The sequence below is a fragment of the Myxine glutinosa genome, chromosome 8 (genome assembly GCF_964187855.1).
Source record: "Myxine glutinosa chromosome 8, kmMyxGlut1.1, whole genome shotgun sequence".
Lineage (NCBI taxonomy): Eukaryota > Metazoa > Chordata > Myxini > Myxiniformes > Myxinidae > Myxine > Myxine glutinosa.
Genome location: NC_136268.1, coordinates 98,456,658 through 98,478,087, shown reverse-complemented (window position 1 = coordinate 98,478,087; position 21,430 = coordinate 98,456,658). Strand labels below are relative to the sequence as shown.

At 45.4% G+C, this 21,430-nt stretch overlaps 1 protein-coding gene across 1 annotated transcript in view; it reads right to left on the bottom strand.

The window, feature by feature from the left end:
* The window catches only part of LOC137433154 (uncharacterized), a 432,405-nt gene extending 411,263 nt beyond the window's left edge, over nt 1-21,142 (bottom strand). The window contains exon 1 of the mRNA XM_078783571.1: nt 20,931-21,142. Within this exon, the coding sequence (XP_078639697.1) occupies nt 20,931-21,026 (96 nt within the window). The 5' untranslated portion in view covers nt 21,027-21,142. The remainder of the gene's footprint in view (nt 1-20,930) is intronic.
* Between the last annotated feature and the right edge of the window lie 288 nt (nt 21,143-21,430).

The following is a 21,430-nucleotide window of genomic DNA, read 5'->3' as shown; positions in this document are numbered from 1 at the left end:
ATACCACCAATACCACCAATATCAATACCACCATCTCTTATCTTCCCCCATCCAAAACCTTGATCTTTTCTACCCCTGTTAATTCACACCCAGATCCACTTTTCTGAAATTCAAACTTCTTTCCTGGAAGTCCGAGCAGTGTCCATGTGTTTTTTTTTACCTCTCCCACCCCCCACACCTCCTCCCCCCAAGCCCTCTCCCTCCCACAGATCTCCCGATGTCCCTGCTCTCAAATGTTGTACTTGTGTGCTTGCCTCTCTCTCCCCATCTTGTCTCCCGCTCCCTTTATTTCGTCTTATGTGTCCGTTTGTTTTTTTGTCATAAATGTTAGCTCTTACACGAGCCTCGATCTTGTATACAAAAAAAAATAAAAAATGTTTGAACAACAAGAATACAAAGCAAAATATGGCAAAAGATAAGCAGTAGTACAGATGGAAAAGTTATGATTAAATATATTAGGAATAGGCACAAGGAGCTTTATGTACGTAATATATTGTGTCAACCGTAAACCTTCCCCATTTATACATTTTCCTATCATTGCCTGAATCCAACAATCTACCTATATTACCTTTCCACGTAAAACGATCTTGATGCAAAGTGTAGGACTTTATTAAAGAGTTAAAAGCTGAGAATGGTGATGGAGTTCCAAGAGAGTTTCATTGTATCCCAGAGCCTATCTCCCTTCAGAAGAGGATGTAAAGATGATTATCACTTCTGAATTTATATTGGAGACATAACAATCTCTGGGTACTTTTTGAAAAGAGAAGACCATTGTGTACCGGTAGCCAGACCAAATTCTCTTATTGAGGTCAGCTGTATAATCAACATGACCTGCAATAAATGGGAGTGCTGGGTGTTGATATGGCATGGGTATGATGGCCAAATTGCCTCTTCATGTATCTATGTTTATTTGTAGTTCCTTGTAACTTTCTGGATATCAAGAGAAATTTTCCAAACTTCACTGTTAAACATTCATAACCATAACAATTTTTTGAAAAGCTACAATTACGTGTCCATTCCTGAACATTTTCGGAAGTATTTTATGGAAGAGACGTTTTGATTTATTTATATATATATATATATATACATACATACAGACTTGGCATTTCATATGGATTTTTTTTTTTTCTTGACTTAGGTTTACTTTCTTAACTCAGTATATCAATCTGGTGAGTTTCTTTTACACTTTGGTGATTTATTTGTTAAAAGAACCATGTCACTGATTGTCTGTCGCAGCAAGAAGTCAACAACAGGATTATATCACAGGTGGCGTGGCAAAATGTACGGACAGGTGCATTTGATGATTGGCTTCACAGTCGGGTATACAAGGGTTGTTGCGTTCTGTATTAGTGGAAAACAACTGCTGCACGTCTCCAAAGGTTATTGCCGCTTCCTCTGGAGATGGTCCGTCAACTCGACAATGCTGTTTGTCATGGAGTGGTGGCTTTACGAAATTACGGGCATGAAACAGCATGCTATTTATTGCTCGGCAGTATGGCATCACTCAAGGTCAGGTGTCAAAGATCCTGAAACGAAATGCTCAGAGGGGTGTCCCTACTCCAATACCGAGGCCAGGACGTGCCCGCAGAACCACAAGGAGGGATGATCACCAGCTGCACCGGTTAGTCCGCAATGGCCGTACCAAGTCAGCTAATCGGCTTGGGGCTGAGTGGCAGCAACTGGCAAATGTGCCTGTATCCAGAAGGCTATTGAACCAACGACTGGTTCAAGCAGGCTATCGTGCAGGCGTCCCTGAGAAAGCCACACCTGACCAGACAACACCACCAGCGCCGATTGCAGTGGGCCAGAGAGCACCGTCAATGGCAGCCAGGACACTGGAATCATGTGATCTTCAGTGACGAGTCTAGATTTCTGGTCTATCGTCAAGATGGCCGCGTCCGAGTGCGCAGACAAGTGCATGAAGCCTACAACAAAGATTGTATAGTGCCAAGAGTCCAAGCTGGAGGTGGTGGGGTGACCGTTTGGGCTGCTTTTCATGCAGGGGGAAAAACTGACCTGGTTGTTCTGAATGGAAACCTGAACCAGTTCAAGTACAGGGCCATTCTGGAAGAAACATTGCTTCCATTTGCTCGTGCAGCCTTTCGAGGAAACTTTGTCTTCAAAGATGACAATGCATGGCCTCATCGTGCTCGCATGATCCAACACTTTCTTGCTGACCGTGGTGTAGAGCATATGGAGTGGCCTGCCATGTCCCCGGATATGAATCCGATAGAGAACTTGTGGACAGAATTAACGCGTCAAATCGACCACTTGGACCAGCAGCCGACCTCTGTGCGTGAATTGCAGCAGGCTATTGTCACTGCATGGCAAGCGATTCCTGTCTGAACCTTGGCAAATCTCGTGAACAGCATGCCTCAACGTGTACGTGCTCTCCTGAATGCTCGTGGGGGTTACACGAAGTACTGAACTGTAATTTTACTGTCCGTAATCCCAGTCGTAATTTAACTTTTGTTTTTATTAAAAAATAATTTGGCTAATGTGCAAAATAAAGAGATACTTCTGGAAAACGTACAGAAGTTTAACACAGTACTGTCCATGAATTGAGTTCGATATCAGTTTACATCACTTTCAAGGATCAATTTATTTGTTTCGAAATGTCAAATGTGGTTTTTGTTTCTTTTAAAGGTCACATTAACAAAATCTAGAATAATTTCAACATAATTCCAATGAACTTTTGGTTCTAAGACATCTTGAAAAGTAAGTTCACCCCCAGAAAAAAAAAATTCCATATTAAATGCCAAGTCTGTATATACATACATAAGTTCAAAACACACTGGTCACAAGTGTGCCGCAATGACCGGGTCCTCAGTCGAGGTCCTCAGCATCATCCCGTTTCGGCCCTTCAACCTCGATACGGTCAGCTAAGGTGGGCCAGCAGGGGCACATACACATCCACATGCAGCAACTGCACCTCGATGCGTACATACCCCCACCCCAGCCAGTGCGAACAACAACAACAACACCTCCACATCCAGAATCCACAGCACCAAACAAACATGGTGGAACACTCAAACACCCACCTTTATACCCTTCACCACTCACCAACAAAACACACCAGATCATTCATACACACACATCCACACACAACACCAACCAACCACCTACCCTTACAACATACACCACTCAACATACAAAAACACACACACTCATGCAAAAATTAATTCATGCAAAAACACATCCTCATCCACTCACTCATATACACAAAATAAGAAATAATAATGGTAACAAAAAACAAACAAAAAAAAACACAACCAACCTACACCGTTCGACGTGCCTCCATAAACTTCCTCCATATCCAAAATGAGCCTTTCAAGGCAACCTGGGCCACCTTGTCACACATCCTCCTTCTTTCTGTCCCACACACTCCAGCCTAGCAAGAATGCAGAAAAGGAATTGCCAATATACCCTCTACACCTCACCTCAAATGGCTGACACGAAACTCGCAACCCTTCTCCCGGCACTCTGCCTCCAGCTCACTGTACTTTCCTCTCTTCCTCTCGTGCACCTCTTCCATGTTCTCTTCCCAAGGTACCGACAACTCCCCTAAGATGACCTGTCTTGTTGCACTTGATCAAATGACAATGTCAGGCCGCAACCTTGTCACACAGATCTCCTCTGGGAATACCAATTGTGGCTTTAGGTCTGCCACCACCTGCCAATCACAAGCACCTGACAGCCCTCTTGCTTTCCACCTCCTCCTCTTTCCACCTCTTACCACTTGTCCCTCTTTGACAAACCATACAACTCCCCCATCAGTCTCCTTCTCCACTCTTCTCTCTCTCGATCTCAGACCCTCTTGTTGCACCATCTGCACCACCACCGCCAGCACCTGATCATGTCGCCACCTGTATCTTCCTGCTGCCAATGCTACTGAGCATGCACTCAGTGCATGCTGCACCGTTCCCACACCTCCACACAAATAACATCTCCCCTCCTGCAACAACCCCCACAATCTCAAGTTTACTGGTGACGGAAGCACATCATACGTTGCCCGCAACAGGAAATTCAACAATTGGCTCCATCCTCCAAATCTCTTGCCACTTCAATATCCTCACCCGCACACCTTCCCACTTAGTCCTAGCACCTTGCTGTGCCTGACCGACTGCTTTCACATATCTCCCCTCCTCTTCCTTTCTTCTCACCTCCCTCTCAACCATCTTCCTCCTCTCTTTCACACATGCCTTTCCCCATCGCTCATGCTCCATCCACCCCAAGCCATGCTTCCCATGCTGTACCATCCCCATGACCTCCTCCTGTTGCAACCGCTCCTCCATCTCGTCCACCTCTGCTTTTGCATTCCACTTCCGACTTCCCTTCTTCTCTGGGAGAGCATTCTTTACCACTGCATCACTTGAATCCCGCAACATCATGAACTCCGGCACCCTCACCACCTTAAACTCCTCGGTTAATGATGTCAAGGGAAACTGGAGTTTTCCACCCTGACCATAAAAGGCAATGTTCGTCAAACAGCGTGGCACTCCCAACCACCGCCTCCCAAACCCATTCACCACAACCTCCATCCTCTCTACATGCCCAGTTGCAATATCATACATCATCAATGGCCACAATAATCATGGCATCAACCACCGCCATATATATATATATATATATATATATATATATATATATATATATATATATATATATATATATATATATATATATATATATATATATATATATATATATATATATATATATATATATATATATATATATATATATATATATATATATATATATATATATATATATATATATATATATATATATATATATGTATATATATATATATGTATATATGTATATATATATGTATATATATATATATATATATATATATATATATATATATATGTATATATGTATATATGTATATATGTATGTATATATATATATATATATATATATATATATATATATATATATATATACAGTATATATATATATATATATATATATACATATATATTATATATATATATATATATATACAGTCACGTGAAAAAGTAAGTACACCCCATGTAAAGTTTTGACCTTTTCAACATATTTCAACATACAGCAATTTGATCTTCATTTCAACAATATTGATAGATAAAGATGATATAATATAACAAATATCATGAAACATTTACATTTTGTAGTCCATTGTATAATTTAAATAAACATAAATACAAATTTCGCATGTGGAAAAAGTAAGTACACCCCACACATTTATCACTACTTCAAATACCTAAAATTAGAATCAGGTGCACCAGCTCAGGTGCAAATGATTAGAACATCGTTAGAGACGATCTTGGAGGAACCTGTCTTATTTAAACCTCAGACATTTAGTTTGGTTTGCTCTTTGTTGTTGAAGTGTGCGGCGACACCATGCCTCGATCAAAAGAGCTCTCTGAGGCCTTCAGAAAGAAGGTTATAGATGCCTACGAGTCTGGGAAGGGATTTAAAAAGATCTCCAAACAATTTGAAATCAATCATTCGACTGTCTGGAACATCATCTACAAGTGGAGAAGATTCCAAACAACTGCCAACTTGTTCAGGCCAGGCCGCCCCAGCAAGTTCAGCCCGAGAGCAGACCGCAAGATGCTGAAAGAAGTCTCTAAGAACCCCAGAATGTCATCACGGGACCTACAGATAGCTCTTGCCACTGTTGATGTCAAAGTACATGAGTCTACCTTTAGAAAGAGGCTGCACAAATTTGATCTACATGGGAGGTGTGCCAGGAGGAAACCTTTGTATTGCTGTCTCGAAAGAACATCAGGGCAAGACTAAAGTTTGCTAATGAACACCAAGGCAAAGACCAGCACTTCTGAAACAATGTGCTCTGGACAGATGAGTCAAAGGCAGAGCTATTTGGCCACAGTACCAGAAGACATGTTTGGCGAAAATCAAAGACAGCATTTGACCACAAGAACCTGATACCAACTGTAAAGCATGGTGGTGGAAATATTATGGTTTGGGGCAGCTTTGCTGCATCAGGGCCTGGGCACCTCACCATCATAGAATCCACTATGAATTATTCATTGTACCAGAGGGTGCTTGAGGATAATGTGAGGCCATCTGTCAGAAAGTTGAAGCTCAACCGAAGGTGGACCTTGCAACATGACAATGACCCTAAACATCCCAGCAAATCCACCAAGGAATGGCTGAAAAGAAAGAAATGGAGGGTTCTGGAATGGCCAAGTCAAAGCCCGGATCTAAATCCCATCGAGATGTTGTGGGGGGATTTGAAACGAGCTGTGCATGCAATTGTGCCTGCTGTGCAACAATTATTTTTTGTTGAATAAATTATTGCAAAGTCAAATTTTCATTGTTTTTTGTTTAATTAGATCACCTTTATCTATCGGTACTGTTTAAATGAAGATCAAATATTGATATGTCCACATATGTTAAAAAGAAAAACATTGCATGGGGTGTACTTACTTTTTCCACATGCGAAATTTGCATTTATGTTTATTTAAATGATACAATGAATGAATGATCGTTTTAAGGCCATTTTCCCCACTAGAGCAGGGGACTTGCAGGCCCCATGACAATCATGGTTCCCTGTTTGAGGCAATGTTCTTATGGCCGGATGTTCTTCCTGGCGCCAACCCTTAGTACCTGTGACGATGCGCAGGGACACGGTGTACCTATCCTAAACCAGGGTACACACCGTGATCATTCATCCCAGCAACCTGGTGCTCAATTTGCCGACCTCGGAAGGATGACAGTCTGAGTCAACCCCCCTGGTGTTAATTCAGCGATCGACCAGGATTCGAACCCAGGATCCTCGGATCCCAAGCCGGCACCCTAACCGCTAAGCTAACACCAATACAATGGACAACAAAATGTAAATGTTTCATGATATTTGTTATATTATATCACCTTTGTCTATCAATATTGTTGAAATGAAGATCAAATAGCTGTATGTTGAAATATGATGAAAAAGTCAAAACTTTACATGGGGTGTACTTACTTTTTCACGTGACTGTATATATGTTTCATGACACATGAACACCTTCACATGACGCCCAACACATTTATTTATTTGGATCATTATCGGTTAATATCAGTGGATGAACATGGGCAGATCCAGGAATTTCAAGACGAGGGGGGGGGGGGGGGAGGCGGCCATGGGGGAGTGCACCAAGTCATTGTGTCGAAAAGGAGGGGGCATCTGGGGGTCCTCCCCTGAAAGATTTTGAAAAATTGATAATCGAAAACGGCATTTCTTGTGTTCTTGCAAGTTTATGCAGTTCTTTGCGTTCTTCCTTGGCTCAACAGTTCAGCAGATTTGCAATGACTAATGGGCTAAAGTGGCGAACTGGTGAGCAGACCTCGCCAACTGGAATCCTTAGTCAAAACAAGAATGACCGCACAGTGGTCACAACCTTCGACAAAATCCGGCATCCCTAACCGGATTGTCAGCACGAGCTGATTCATCACACGGTCATGGATTGTTTAAACCCAAAAATGCGCCCATTCAAAAATTAGGTAACGCTTTGTTGTAAATAATGTAAGCAAAATAGTTATTTATAATATGCAAGCACAATAGTTAGTTAATTATTTGAATGTTCAGATCTTCTTGGAAGGACTTCCGGTGGTTGGATTTTGGGCACGAAGACGGGATGGAAGTGTGGCCTTGAAGCGTTTGAACTCTTGGTGTGTGATGCGTTCGCTTGGAGTAATTGTTATGTTATATGGTTCTGGATTGAATATACTGCCCTGGGAAGAAACCCGTCTCCTGTTCATAATGACTCAGCCGTCGTAATGACATCATAGACGTAATGACGTTTCGGACACAAAACGGATATATTTTAACTTCCAGTAAGTTTGCACTCACTACGGATTTGTGTTATGATTAGATTTACTATAATATTAACGTTACGTTATCATTATTGCGAAAATGATATTACTGAAGGAGCTGTGCTCCCACGTCAATCGGAAGAATGGACGCGACAAAAAGCTGGAATTCGTCCGAGTTTCTTTATTGTCACAAAACAACTCGGGTACTCTGAAAAGCCCGTTTATCGGGCAGCAATATATATACACACATTATCCCGGAGCGTTTGCCCGGGAAAGGCGAGAGGGGGCGTGGCCGGGCGTCCTGGCCGCGGCCTGGCAAGTCGAGAGCGGGCGTGGCCGGGCGTGCCCGGGCATGCCCGGGCGTCCCGGCCGAGGCCTGGCAAGTTGAGCGCGGGCCTGCCCGGGCGTCCTGGACGAGCCCGGCATGGTGATCGCTCCGCGTCCTTGGTAGGTGCAAGGCGATTGTGTAAACCCAGCGGTAGCCGCTACATTACTATAAAAAAAACGGAGGCTAATTCCTTACTTCCTCGGTTATTAATATTAATACCGAACAACGCTCATCACTGAGCATGAACCATACACCATTTCAATCCATTAACCTTCCATTCACAACATTGGGATTAAGGGTGCCTTCACATACACGGATTATTCTTACGAGTCCTTACGGATCGCCAACTCGTAGTCAATCGCAAGCATCCGTAAATAACGGAAGATGATTTTTGACATGTCAAAAGTTGTTGCGAGATGTGACGAGTTATCTACGGATACCAGCGAGTTATTTACGGATGCTTGTGATTGACTACGAGTTGGCGATCCGTAAGGACTCGTAAGAATAATCCGTGTATGTGAAGGTTGCATTAAGTATTATGGTTAAATTTACGATATTATTCTTATTATTACGAAAACGATACAACTGAAACGATACACTTGTAGCGACCCATGGGTCCCCCAAAGCTCGAGACCAGCAACAGAATCTCCTGGCCCAAGCCGGTGACGTAACCGGCGGCCAAACCGCGGCGCCGAGGTTATAATCCTTTGCACTTGTCGGTCACATGACCACCAAAGCGTGCCTCGCCTGAGAGGCAGGGCTTTGGTTCTGATGTATGCTTTTTGGTTTGGATATATATATGCGAACCCGATAAACGGGCTTTCAGAGTTCCCGAGATGATTATACAACAAACATCTTCTCGGACGAGTTTGGGTCTTGTCCGTCACTTCGTCCGTCTCAAGCAGAAGCACTGCTCCTTCACTGGTGACCCCGAGTTTACGACACGCGATGGACACGGCAGTGTCCCTCAAACTGCCCACTTTCTGGGAAGCACATGCCGCCGTCTGGTTCGCTCAGGCGGACTCCCAGTTCGCCCTGCGTGGCATTACGGAGGACACCACGAAATACCATTACGTGGTCGCCGCGCTCGGCTCTGTGACCGCCGCCCGCTGCCTGAGCCTCCTCCAGAGCCCGCCCGCTGACGGCAAGTACGACGTCATCAAGGCACTTCTTCTGGGTGCTTTCGCCCTCTCCCCGGCTGAACGCGCACGACGCCTGCTCGACCTTCCTGAGCTCGGCGATACGCGCCCGTCCGAACGTATGGACTACATGCTCGCGTTGCTCGGCGAGCATCCCTCGGATTTCCTTTTCCAAGAGCTTTTTCTCCGCCAGCTCCCGGCCCAGGTCCGGGTCGTCCTGGCAAGCACGACCATCACGAACCCCCACGACTTCGCCAGGGAGGCCGACAAGATCGATTCGGCAAGCCAGCTCGTCGGAGCGGCGAGCCAGCTCGTCGGGGTGGCTGCCGGGAGCCTGCCCGCCGCCCAGTCGGTACCCGCGGCGCGGTTTCCCGCCCACCCGCCCGACGCCCGCGACGCAGCTTCCTTCCCGGAGGCCGCCAGGCCGGCGCGAATGGCAGCGGCGACGCCGCGTCACCCGGTCCCGACGCGTCGACCGGAGCCCCCGCCAGACCTGGCCTGGTGTTATTTCCATGCCTGGTTCGGGCGGCAGGCCCGCTCATGTCGACCCCCGTGCACGTTCGGCAAGTCGGGAAACGGTCGAGCTGGCGCTCACTACCAGCCATGAGCGCCGGCCGTTCCGGAAACCTGCTATTCATCGCGGACCAAGCGTCGGGGCGGCGTTTTCTCTGCGACACCGGCGCTCAGCTGAGCGTCATACCCGCTTCGGCGGAGGACAGGCAGGCCGCCATTTGCGGCCCCTCCTTAATCGCGGCCAACGGCTCCGCCATCCGCACCTTCGGCCCACGCACTGTCGCCCTCCGCTTCGGCAGCCAGCTCTTTCGCTGGGAGTTCGTGACGGCGGACGTCCCCATGGCTTTGCTCGGGGCCGATTTCCTTTGCGCCCATGGGCTGCTGGTCGACGTTAAACGTCGGCGTCTCGTCAACGCTGAAACTTTCAGCTCGCTGGCATGCGCCTTGAGCCGTTCCGCGCCCACCGAGCTTTCCTGCGTCCTCCCTCTGGCAGACGACTTCGCGCGTCTCCTCGCGGAGTTCCCGGCCCTCACGCGACCGACGTTTTCGGCCGCCGCGGTGCGTCACGGCATCGAGCATCACATTCCCACTACGGGCCCGCCAGTGTACGCCCGAGCTCGCCATCTCGACCCAGCCAAACTTGCCGTCGCCAAGGCCGAGTTCGCCGCGCTGGAGCGCCTCGGCATCGTGCGGCGCTCCGACAGCGCCTGGGCCTCACCGCTGCACATCGTCCCGAAGCCGGGGAGCGGATGGCGGCCATGCGGCGACTACCGCCGCCTCAACGACGCCACTACCCCCGACAGGTACCCCGTCCTGCACATCCAGGATTTTTCCGCCCGGTTGGTGGGGCGGACCATTTTTTCAAAAGTGGACCTGATTCGGGGGTACCACCAGGTGCCCGTCCGCCCGGCCGACATCCCGAAGACGGCCGTTATTACACATTTCGGCCTCTTCGAATTCCTCCGGATGCCCTTCGGCCTCAAACGCGGCACAGGCGTTCCAGCGCCTGATGGACGGCGTGCTGCGCGACTTGCCGTTACTCTTTACCTACCTGGACGACATCCTCATTGCCAGCATGTCCAGAGCCGAGCACCTCCTCCACCTCCGGACGCTGTTCGGCCGCCTCAGCGAGCACGGCTTGATCGTCAACCCGGCCAAATGTCACTTTGGTGCGGCGACGATCGACTTTTCGGGCCACCGCATCACCCGGAACGGCGCCGTACCGCTACCGGCCAAAGTCGAGGCCATCGCCGCTTTCCCGCGCCCCCGCTCCGTCAAGGCGCTGCAGGAGTTCCTCGGGATGGTGAACTTTTACCACCGCTTCGTGCCCCGAGCTGCGCAACTCATGAGGCCCTTGTACACCGCCCTCCGCGGCCAGCCGGCGAAGCGCGACGTCATCTGTTCCATGGACATGGACGCTGCTTTCACCGGCGCGAAACGGGCCCTCGCCAACGCCACGCTGCTGGCCCACCCGGTACCCCATGCTCCCATCGCCCTCACCACGGACGCCTCCGACTACGCCGTGGGCGCGGTTCATGAGCAATGGGTAAACGGGGCCTGGCAGCCGCTCGCGTTCTTCAGCCGGCAACTCCTGCCCAACGAGTTGAAGTACAGCACTTTCGACAGCGAGCTCCTCGGGCTGTACCTGGCCATCCGCCATTTTCGCCACCTCCTGGAGGGCCGCCCGTTCATGGCCTTTGTCGACCACAAGCCATTGATTTTCGCCATTGCCAAGGTCACGGAGCCGTGGTCGGCCCGCCAGCAGCGCCACCTCTCCACCGTGTCGGAATACACCACGGACATCCGGCACGTCGCCGGAAAGGACAACGCCGTGGCCGACTGCCTTTCTCGAACCGGCGCCAACGCCGTCCACCTCGGCGTCGATTTCGCCCTGATGGCGACGGACCAGGCCACTGACGGCACGGTGCACGCGCTCCGGGTGGCGGACACGGGCCTCCGCTTGGCTGACGTCCCCTTCGCGGACACGGTCCTGCTTTGTGACGTCTCCCAAGGCCGACCTCGCCCCGTTGTGCCGGTCACCTGGCGGCGGCGCATTTTTGCTTCGCTCCACGGCCTCTCACACCCGGGCCGGAAGGCGTCCCAGAGGCTGGTGTCGGCACGTTTCGTCTGGCACGGGTTGCGACGGGACGTCCGCGACTGGGCCAACGCCTGCACACCCTGCCAGCGGGCCAAGGTCCACCATCACACCCAGGCTCCGCTGGCTCCTTTCACCGTGCCCGAGCGACGTTTCGACCACGTCCACGTGGACCTGGTGGGTCCCCTGCCCCCATCGCAGGGGTTCACCCACCTGCTTACCATGGTGGACAGGACCACCAGGTGGCCGGAGGCCGTGCCCCTCGCCTCCACCACCACCGCCGACGTGGCCCAGGCGTTCATCGCCACCTGGGTCGCGCGTTTCGGCGCACCGGCGGACATCTCGTTGGACCGCGGCCCACAGTTCACGTCCGAACTGTGGGGCGCGGTCGCCCGCACATTGGGCGTTACACTGCACCGCACCACGGCCTACCACCACCAGGCCAACGGGTTGTGCGAGCGGTTCCACCGCTCCATGAAGGCCGCACTCATGGCCAGCCTCCAGGACGACGGCTGGGCCGACCGGCTCCCGTGGGTCCTTTTGGGCCTCCGCACGGCTCCAAAGGAGGACCTCCAGGCGTCCACCGCCGAGCTGGTGTACGGCCAAGCCCTCCGCGTCACGGGCGAGTTCGTGCCCGACGCCACCAGCCCCTGGTCCGCCGCGCGCCAGCGCATGGACTTCCAGGAGGCCGCCCAACGTTTCGCCCCGGTGCCCACGTCCCGCCACGGCGACCCCCAATCCTACGTCCCCCCAGCACTCCGCACGGCGGAGTACGTCTTTGTGCGCCACGACGTGCACCGGGGGCCGCTCCGGCCACCATACGACGGACCCTTCCTGGTCCTACGACGGGACAACAAGTCCTTCGTCGGCGGCCGGGCGGACCGGATTTCGGTGGACCGCTTCAAGCCGGCCCACATGGACGTCGGCCAGCCGCCACGGCTGGCTCTCCCACCGCGGCGCGGCCACCCCCCGTCCACTGCACCCCCCCGTCCGGCCACCCGCCACCACACCGGACACCCCCCCCCCCCCCCCCCCCGTGACCAGCCGGGGTCGTTTCGGTCGGGTCATCCAGACCCCCCTCAGGTTGACCTTCCTGGACCAAGTCGATTCTGGGGGGGCGTGTGTAGCGACCCATGGGTCCCCCAAAGCTCGAGACCAGCAACAGAATCTCCTGGCCCAAGCCGGTGACGTAACCGGCGGCCAAACCGCGGCACCGAGGTTATAATCCTTTGCACCTGTCGGTCACATGACCACCAAAGCGTGCCTTGCCTGAGAGGCGGGGCTTTGGTTCTGATGTATGCTTTTTGGTTTGGATATATATATGCGAACCCGATAAACGGGCTTTCAGAGTTCCCGAGATGATTATACAATAAACATCTTCTCGGACGAGTTTGTGTCTTGTCCGTCACTTCGTCCGTCTCAAGCAGGAGCGCTGCTCCTTCACACTACTGTATTAAAAAACCTGGGCTTAATTTGTCCAAAGTGGTCTGAAGATGAGTCATAACGCCTAAGGCCTATACGTACCTTATTGTTGGAAGAGACATAACGTCTATGCTTTCGATATTTCATGATCATTTTAACAATCGATTTGTTTGTGTTCCACACTGAATGAAAAACTTAAAAGTAGAGCATGGCGATTGTGATATATGACAGGTTTGACCATATGTTTGGCCTGAACGGCATATAAATAAAAATGGCGGAGTGTGAAGAGTCAGCCGCCGCACCGCCGTAATGACATCAGACGTAATCACATCACCCTGTCATGTGACCAGATCCTCAGCTCTGATTGGTATACGTTTGAGGGGACATACATACATACAAACAGACGGACAAACATTGTTCTAGAGTCTAGACGGCTTTGTCCGGTGGGCTACGCCGTAAAAAATACTAAAATTTTATTCAATTATTTAATCAACCATTTTGTAAATAGAGTCAGTAAACCTTAAATATCGCAGCAGTTATTTCCTGATAAATGCCACGATATTCAAAACCACACAAGTTAAAATCAAGTGCCTATGGGAAAAAGGGGGTTAGGTTCCTGGGCTTGCTTAGAGACAATGTTTAGGTAGGTGGGTAGCAGCCAAAAAGAAACATATCACAATTGAAATAAACGTGTAAAATAAATACAAAGCAGCTTTGGGAAACATAATCACATCACTGACGTAATCATACATACATACATACATACATACATACATACATACATACATACATACAGACAAACACTGTTCTAGACGGCTTTGCCCTACGGGCTACACCTTAAAAAATAAATACAAACTATTAGATAGTTGAACATTCTCCATAGACTAGGATCAAAACATAATCTTACTGATTGTAACGTTTTTCACATTTAAACTACTTCAAAAGCCAAAATTTATCTCACCTTCTTGTGGCATAAGCTGGAGATGGGGAGCGAGATTTTGGACCTAGTCTTTCACGAACCGGTTGGCCAGGCTTAACGTTCGACTGAAGTTGACAATAATTTCTAATTTATTCAGAATGCTGTTGATAACTTGCCTATTCTTCACAAAACACACCGGATCGTTAACTTGCATCTACTAATGCTCCAGATATGACACCAACTACTGTCCATTTGAGGGATGATGCACTTTACGATAGAATACCCAGTCTGTGAAACACTAATGTGAAAGTTTATAGTCGGATTGAGAATACTCTGATTAGCCAGTTTAAAGGTAACTGCGCTACCTCTGCACCATCCTATTGGACTAACTTTTTGTCATTAAATAAGCAAAACTATATGTAAACTGTTGTGCAAATATATGTACAATGTTGTAAATGGAGTTATAATTTGTTTTTGTAACTCCTGTCATTACTGCACATTATAAAGACAGGAAAACAAGGACACAATGGAGGAAATAACATCGGATTGGAATCTTTGCCATAAACACCTCATATCTGACCCCATATTACTTCTGTTTCTACAGCATTTTAGATTGTATAATTTTGTAGCTATTCCAAATTGACAGTGCACAGTCTTATTTTGTTGTTATCGCTTTCCTTATCAAAAGCTATGCAATAGGTTGGCCCAATGCTATCTCCAACCTTGAATGATATGTACAGAGGGAATACTGAAATTACGTGGTCATCAAGGCTGCCCGATAAGTGGAAAACCTAAAAATCCCCTTCCTGACACCAAATGTTTGATGTTCGGTCGGAAACATTTATATAATGCATTTCTTGAAATTTCAGTTTGATAGTCGCAAGCTGGCAAAACTTACAATATGGTATTTTGGATCGAGAAGGAGGAAAAATAACGACATCAACTTCCCGTGCAAGAGGCCTGCACAACACCAAGAGCAAGGGCCTTAACCTATCTTTTTAAATCACATGGATGACATCTTTATTGGACATCTTATGAATAAGAAAAGGAAGTTGAGCGGAGAAAGGATTTGGGAAGGGATGGCAAATGGAAACGACATAGATGGGGAGATTAGTAGATGAGTGTTTAGGGGAATGCGGCCCACCTTTTAGCCTAGGTAACATGTATATGGCTCCTTAGCAGGCTAAAACGCCACATATTGAACTTCTAATGGCCTAGTACCTTACTATCAAATATTGATTTGTGCAAATCTTTACTGACCAAGATGTATCATTCAGTCATAGTGTATTTCACTATCATAAAGTAAGTAAGTATTTGTTAAGCTGAGGTTTTGAGTTAACACTTTCCTCTTTCAAAAAAAAAACCCCAAACAATAATTTTGATTGCTCATATGTCGAAGACACTGCCTGTTACGTGATGCTAAACAGATGCTACTGGAGATACCCCATGCTGTGTCAAGTTATGGAACTCGGCATACCGAAGGAGCCTCGCAAAGATCCTGCCATACAAAGCATCCGTAAATGGGAAAGGAAAGCAGCTGGCGAGGTCAAAGAGGTAAACACACACTTGATTTATAAGCAAGAAGAGGAAAGCACTTTCAGCTGAACTCTTTGCAAGCTGGATCGATTTGAGAGAAACCACGTAGAGAAAAATTCCCAAAGACAAAAAAAAAATTGGTTTAAAGAACGAGAAATGAAGCAGTTTTTGTCTAATTCAGAGGGAGTTCTGAAATCGCCGATCATCCCTAAACAAAGAGTATGGGAATGCCAGAGATCCAATAAGTGCTCGAGTGAAAGGGCAGGAGAACTCATATGGTAGTGCGCTCGCCATCGAGTTGTCGAGCTCAAGCTCAATCCTCAACGAAGTCCAACTTAAACCCTCAGGGTTGATTAAGTGCCATGACCTGGGGTTGTTCCAGCTAGGATCGTTCTTAAGATTGGGATTAAGCTAGCAACCCCATCTGAATTTAGATTAAAGACCTAACACTATCACTCAAGTTTTCCTGCAGGTTCTCTGGTCAAAACCACTTATTGGGTTTAGCCGTATAATCTATCCTACCTGAAAAAGGTAGGAAGGAGTACTGGGACACAATTCGCAAGGCACGTACATGAATGATGTGCTGATTGATCTTCCCCCATGTCTCAGACTATCATGGTTTGTACATGTTGGGTCACAAAAATGTTTTTTTTTAAGGAAAACTAAACTTTTCTCTTCTTTTTTTTTGGAAGATGACCAGTGCTACTTTACATTCTCCAAAAATAACAGTGGCATAACCTCAGCACCGATCACATTTATGGATTTGTGTTTTGCCACCTGCAGACTGCATACACCATGCAAGAGGACGATTTGAACATACATAAAAACAATATAAAACTTTATATATCTATCGACGTCTTGGTGTGTCTTGTTAATTCTTACTATTGTTAGAAATAAAATGGTAGTCTATCAAGACTTATCATGTTTTTTTTTTGCCTCACCATAGTATAAATGTGCCTGTTAAATTTAGTGTTTTGAAAGGCAAAAAATATGGCAGTTTGACATTGTCTGCCATTTTGTGTATTCACGTTTTCTCGCTTGTCGTCCTTCCGATGGACGGCATGCCTATTGATGAGAATCACTTGGGTGAGCTTTCTTTATATGGCGGAGTTGCGATTCAAACTCGGACAAGACGGCTCAAAAGCGAATGCTCATAAATCTGGGAATCCAAACTATCCTGCCAGCCTGTTTACATATGCAAGAGACATGATGAACAAAATCACGCCATAAGTTCTGGTTTGTCTGCACACATTAATTTATCTGCACATTGTGATTTGGCGGCGCATCTTTCGAATAGTGGTGTTATCTATTGAACATTTGAACATGCGATGTCAAGATGCAAGACTGTATGTCATGTTATGGGACAGGACTGGCAGGCACCACGTGGCAATGCCGTCGTTCGGTTAAATGATCAGCCTTGGCAACATCTTAAAGCATTTTTAGTTTGTGTTGGCCTGTTTGGTATTCCCATTTCAGCCCATGGTTCACAATGCCAGGTTCAAATCTCCAAGTACGATGTTGGTTTGTCCAGTGTCTATTAATGCCATTGAAAATTCATGCAAAAGTACACTCATGTCCTTATGTCCAACAGTGATCTATATGCAAGCTCATCGATGAGTTTTTGATCGTTCTAAAAATATAAAGTAAAGTAAAAAGAAAACATTAGACAGGACAAGTTGAGCGGAAAAAAACAATTATTACTCCGCACATGAGAAGGGAATGAGCGGGGTTAAGCACTAACTGCACTTCTGTCTGTCCGTCCATCTACAAACGTCAGTTTACGATCGAGGAACAACTTAATTTAAACTGATGGTTATATTTTGAACACGAATCGGAACATGAATTGGAAAACGAACCTGCAGTTTAGTAGCACTTTCACTCTGAATTTGACTCACTCGTACATGTGCATAGAGTAGTGAGATACATTGTTTTAGTCTGTCTGCCTACCTAACCGTGAAACAAAATTAAAAATCATTCCAAGCAGTAAAGTTACTGTTTTTTTTTGGATGACATAAAGGACATAAACAACAGGCACGAATAACTAATATAACGTGTTAAATAAGGCGGCGTAAAAGACACTGTGTCAACAACGGTAAACTTCCGGAAGTAATTACTTTATACGACCTTTGCAATCTTTTTTTAAATTTCAATTTAACTATATACTTAAACACTGTAAAACACAACTCGCCTTTTTACTGCTTCCAAAAACCTCTAGTTTAGCCAGTAACATGTTAAATAAGGTGGTGTATAAGACGCTACATTAATGGCGGTAAACTTCAGTAATTTCTTAATATGATCTTTAAAATCATTATTTTATTTCGATTTAATTACAGACTTGAACAGTATGCGAGGTAACATTCTATGAACTCCCTGTGCTCGTCTTGTATCAAAATGTGTTACGGCACATTAACAAATTACATTCATGCATTTTGGTTAATTGATTATTTTGATAAATTGATTCGATAACTACCTCTTGGACATTATTTTGATAAATTGATTTGATAACTACCTCTTGGACATTACTTTGATAAATTGATTTGATAATTACCTCTTGGACATTACTTTGATAAATTGATTTGATAAATTACCTCTTGGACATTACTTTGATAAATTGATTCGATAACTACCTCTTGGACATTACTTTGATAAATTGATTTGATAATTACCTCTTCGACATTATTTTGATAAATTGATTTGATAACTACCGCATGGACATTATTTTGATAAAATGATTCAATAACTACTTCTTGGACATTATTTTGAGAAATTGATTCGATAACTACCTCTTGGACATTATTTTGATAAATTGATTTGAAAACTACCTCATAGACATTATTTTGATAAATTGATTCAATAACTACCTCTTGGACATTATTTTGATAAATTGATTCCATAACTACCTCTTGGACATTATTTTCACAAATTGATTATAACTACCTCTTGGACATTATTTTGATAAATGGATTCGATAACTACCTCATGGACATTATTTTGATAAAATGATGCGATAACTACTTGGACATTATTTTGAGAAATTGATTCGAAAAGTACCTCTTGGACATTATTTTCATAAATTGATTTGATAACTACCTCATGGACATTATTTTGATAAATTGATTCAATAACTACCTCTTGGACATTATTTTGATAAATTGATTTGATAATTACCTCTTCGACATTATTTTGATAAATTGATTCGATAACTACCTCATGGACATTATTTTGATAAAATGATGTGATAACTACTTCGACATTATTTGAGAAATTGATTCGATAACTACCACTTGGACATTTTTTTGAGAAATTTATTCAACAAGCAACGGTACCCGCCCTATGGGCGGGGCTTCAATTGGAAAGCCCAAATGAAAAGGCAAAATATCAGAAATTGAAGGCTTTTTACATTTAAACAATTCATATAAACATCCGTTGAATCATATCACACGCAAATCATCAAAATCTAAACAGTACATGGCGCCCATTTGGAAAAAAAGATTGAATTCTGCAAAACGGAAGCGGCCACTACACGTATTTCTCAGTCGCACGTTTATGTGTGAAGAGTGCGCGCTGAATCTGTAACACGGAAGCGGCCGCGACACCTGTTTCTCAGTCGCTTTGCACACGCTGCCGTGTTACTTCGGAGCCGTACGTTTATATAGGAAGAGTTCGTCAGGAGTCGATCTACTCTCTCCTGGTACATATAATTTCAACAAAAGCACATCATTGTTCATATCGGTAAATATTATTCCATTGTGTTTGGAAAAACTGGATAATTGGAAAACTTGGAAAAATTGGAAAAACAATATTGCCTATTTTACTCCAGGGGGTCCTAGGATTACCCACCCAAAATATCGTTGCGATCGATTCAGCCATTTTTGTGGTACCTTCGAACGGACAGACAGACAGACGGACGGACGGACATTTGGTGAATTATAGTAAGATAACCACCTCTTGGACATTATTTTGATAAATTGATTTGATAACCACCACTTGGACATTATTTTCATAAATTGATTCGACAACTACCTCGTGGACATTATTTTGATAAATTGATTCAATAACTACCTCTTGGACATTATTTTGATACATTGATTTGATAACTACCCCTTGGACATTATTTCCACAAATTGATTCGATAACTACCTCTTGGACATTGTTTTCATAAATTGAATTGATAACTACCTCTTGGACATTATTTTGATAAATTGATTTGATAACTACCTCGTGGACATTATTTTGATAAACTGATTCAATAACTACCTCTTGGACATTATTTTGATAAATTGATTCGATAACTACCTCTTGGACATTATTGTCACAAATTGATATGCTAACTACCTCTTGGACATTATTGTCACAAATTTATATGATAACTACCTCTTGGACATTATTTTGATAAATTGAATTGATAACTACCCCTTGGACATTATTTTGATAAATTGATTTGATAACTACCTCCTGGACATTATTTTGATAAATTGATTCAATAACTACCTCTTGGACATTATTTTGATAAATTTATTTGATAACTGCCTTTTGGACATTTTGATAAATTGATTCGATAACTACCTCTTGGACATTATTTGGATAAATTGATTCGAAAACTACCTTATGGACAGGTAGGCAGGAAGATATATGTGTACGGTTGTGCTGACCTGCAAGTGTGCACCTTCCCTGCCATTATTCTCCCTTAAAATACTTGTACTCTTTCCCATTTTGCCTCTCTTCTACCAGTCCTTTTCCCTTCCCTCTTGTCACCTAAAATACTGTTCCTTTATTTGTTTGTCCCCTTCTATACTGTTAAATGTCTACATTCTGTCTCGTCAATGCTCTGCATAATCTGTTCTCTTGAGTTTTCCTGTTATGCCGGAGATATGATTCAGGCTAAATGGGTAAAACTGCCTTTGTTGGCATCATTATTTCCTTATGTATTCCACTTTTACATTATAACAAACTTCTCAAGCCAGCTGGATTTAGTGAGAGCTCATATATTGCTTCAAATTTGTTTTTGTGATTCAAAAGTTAGTTAGCGAGCATTTAGAATGTCAAAATTGGTGTGGGAGTATTTTCAAAGTTTTTAAATAAAGCGTTTTCCTCCTAAATTAATCTGTACACAGCAAACTTCCAATAAATTGCATTGTGAAGGCATCAGAAAAGAAGTGCACTCACGTCAGAGGGTGGCCCGCTCTTCTCCCCGTGGGTTATCATGGCGAAGTTAAGTTCGAGGAAAGAAAGAAGCAGAACGAGTGAGCTGGAGGTCAGCATGGCAGGGACGCGTCAGGTAGATCACCGCACAGAGCCTCATTGCGTGCCAGGAAACAGGCTGAGTGAGCTTGTAGTCCCGTGGACCGCACAAGTCTCATGTATCAATGTTATGGCTTATACGAGGCGCTCTCCTCCCACCCTCTACCGTAATGGCCACAGTATAGGGCCCCTCGTGCGTTACTGTGCAAAGGCTCTGTGCTGCCAGGGCTGGTCAGTTTATTCTGCGCACCATGCCAATTCAAAATCTCCCAAAAAAATTTCAAAAAATAAAACTTCAAAATAAAAATACCACCAGAAGTTTTCCAGAGCCGACGAGCTCCAACAGTTATGCTGTGAAGCTTGAGGGAGTTTTATTTTTTCATTTCAAACTTACGAAGTGCTTTTTGGCCTTGAAAATAAATATT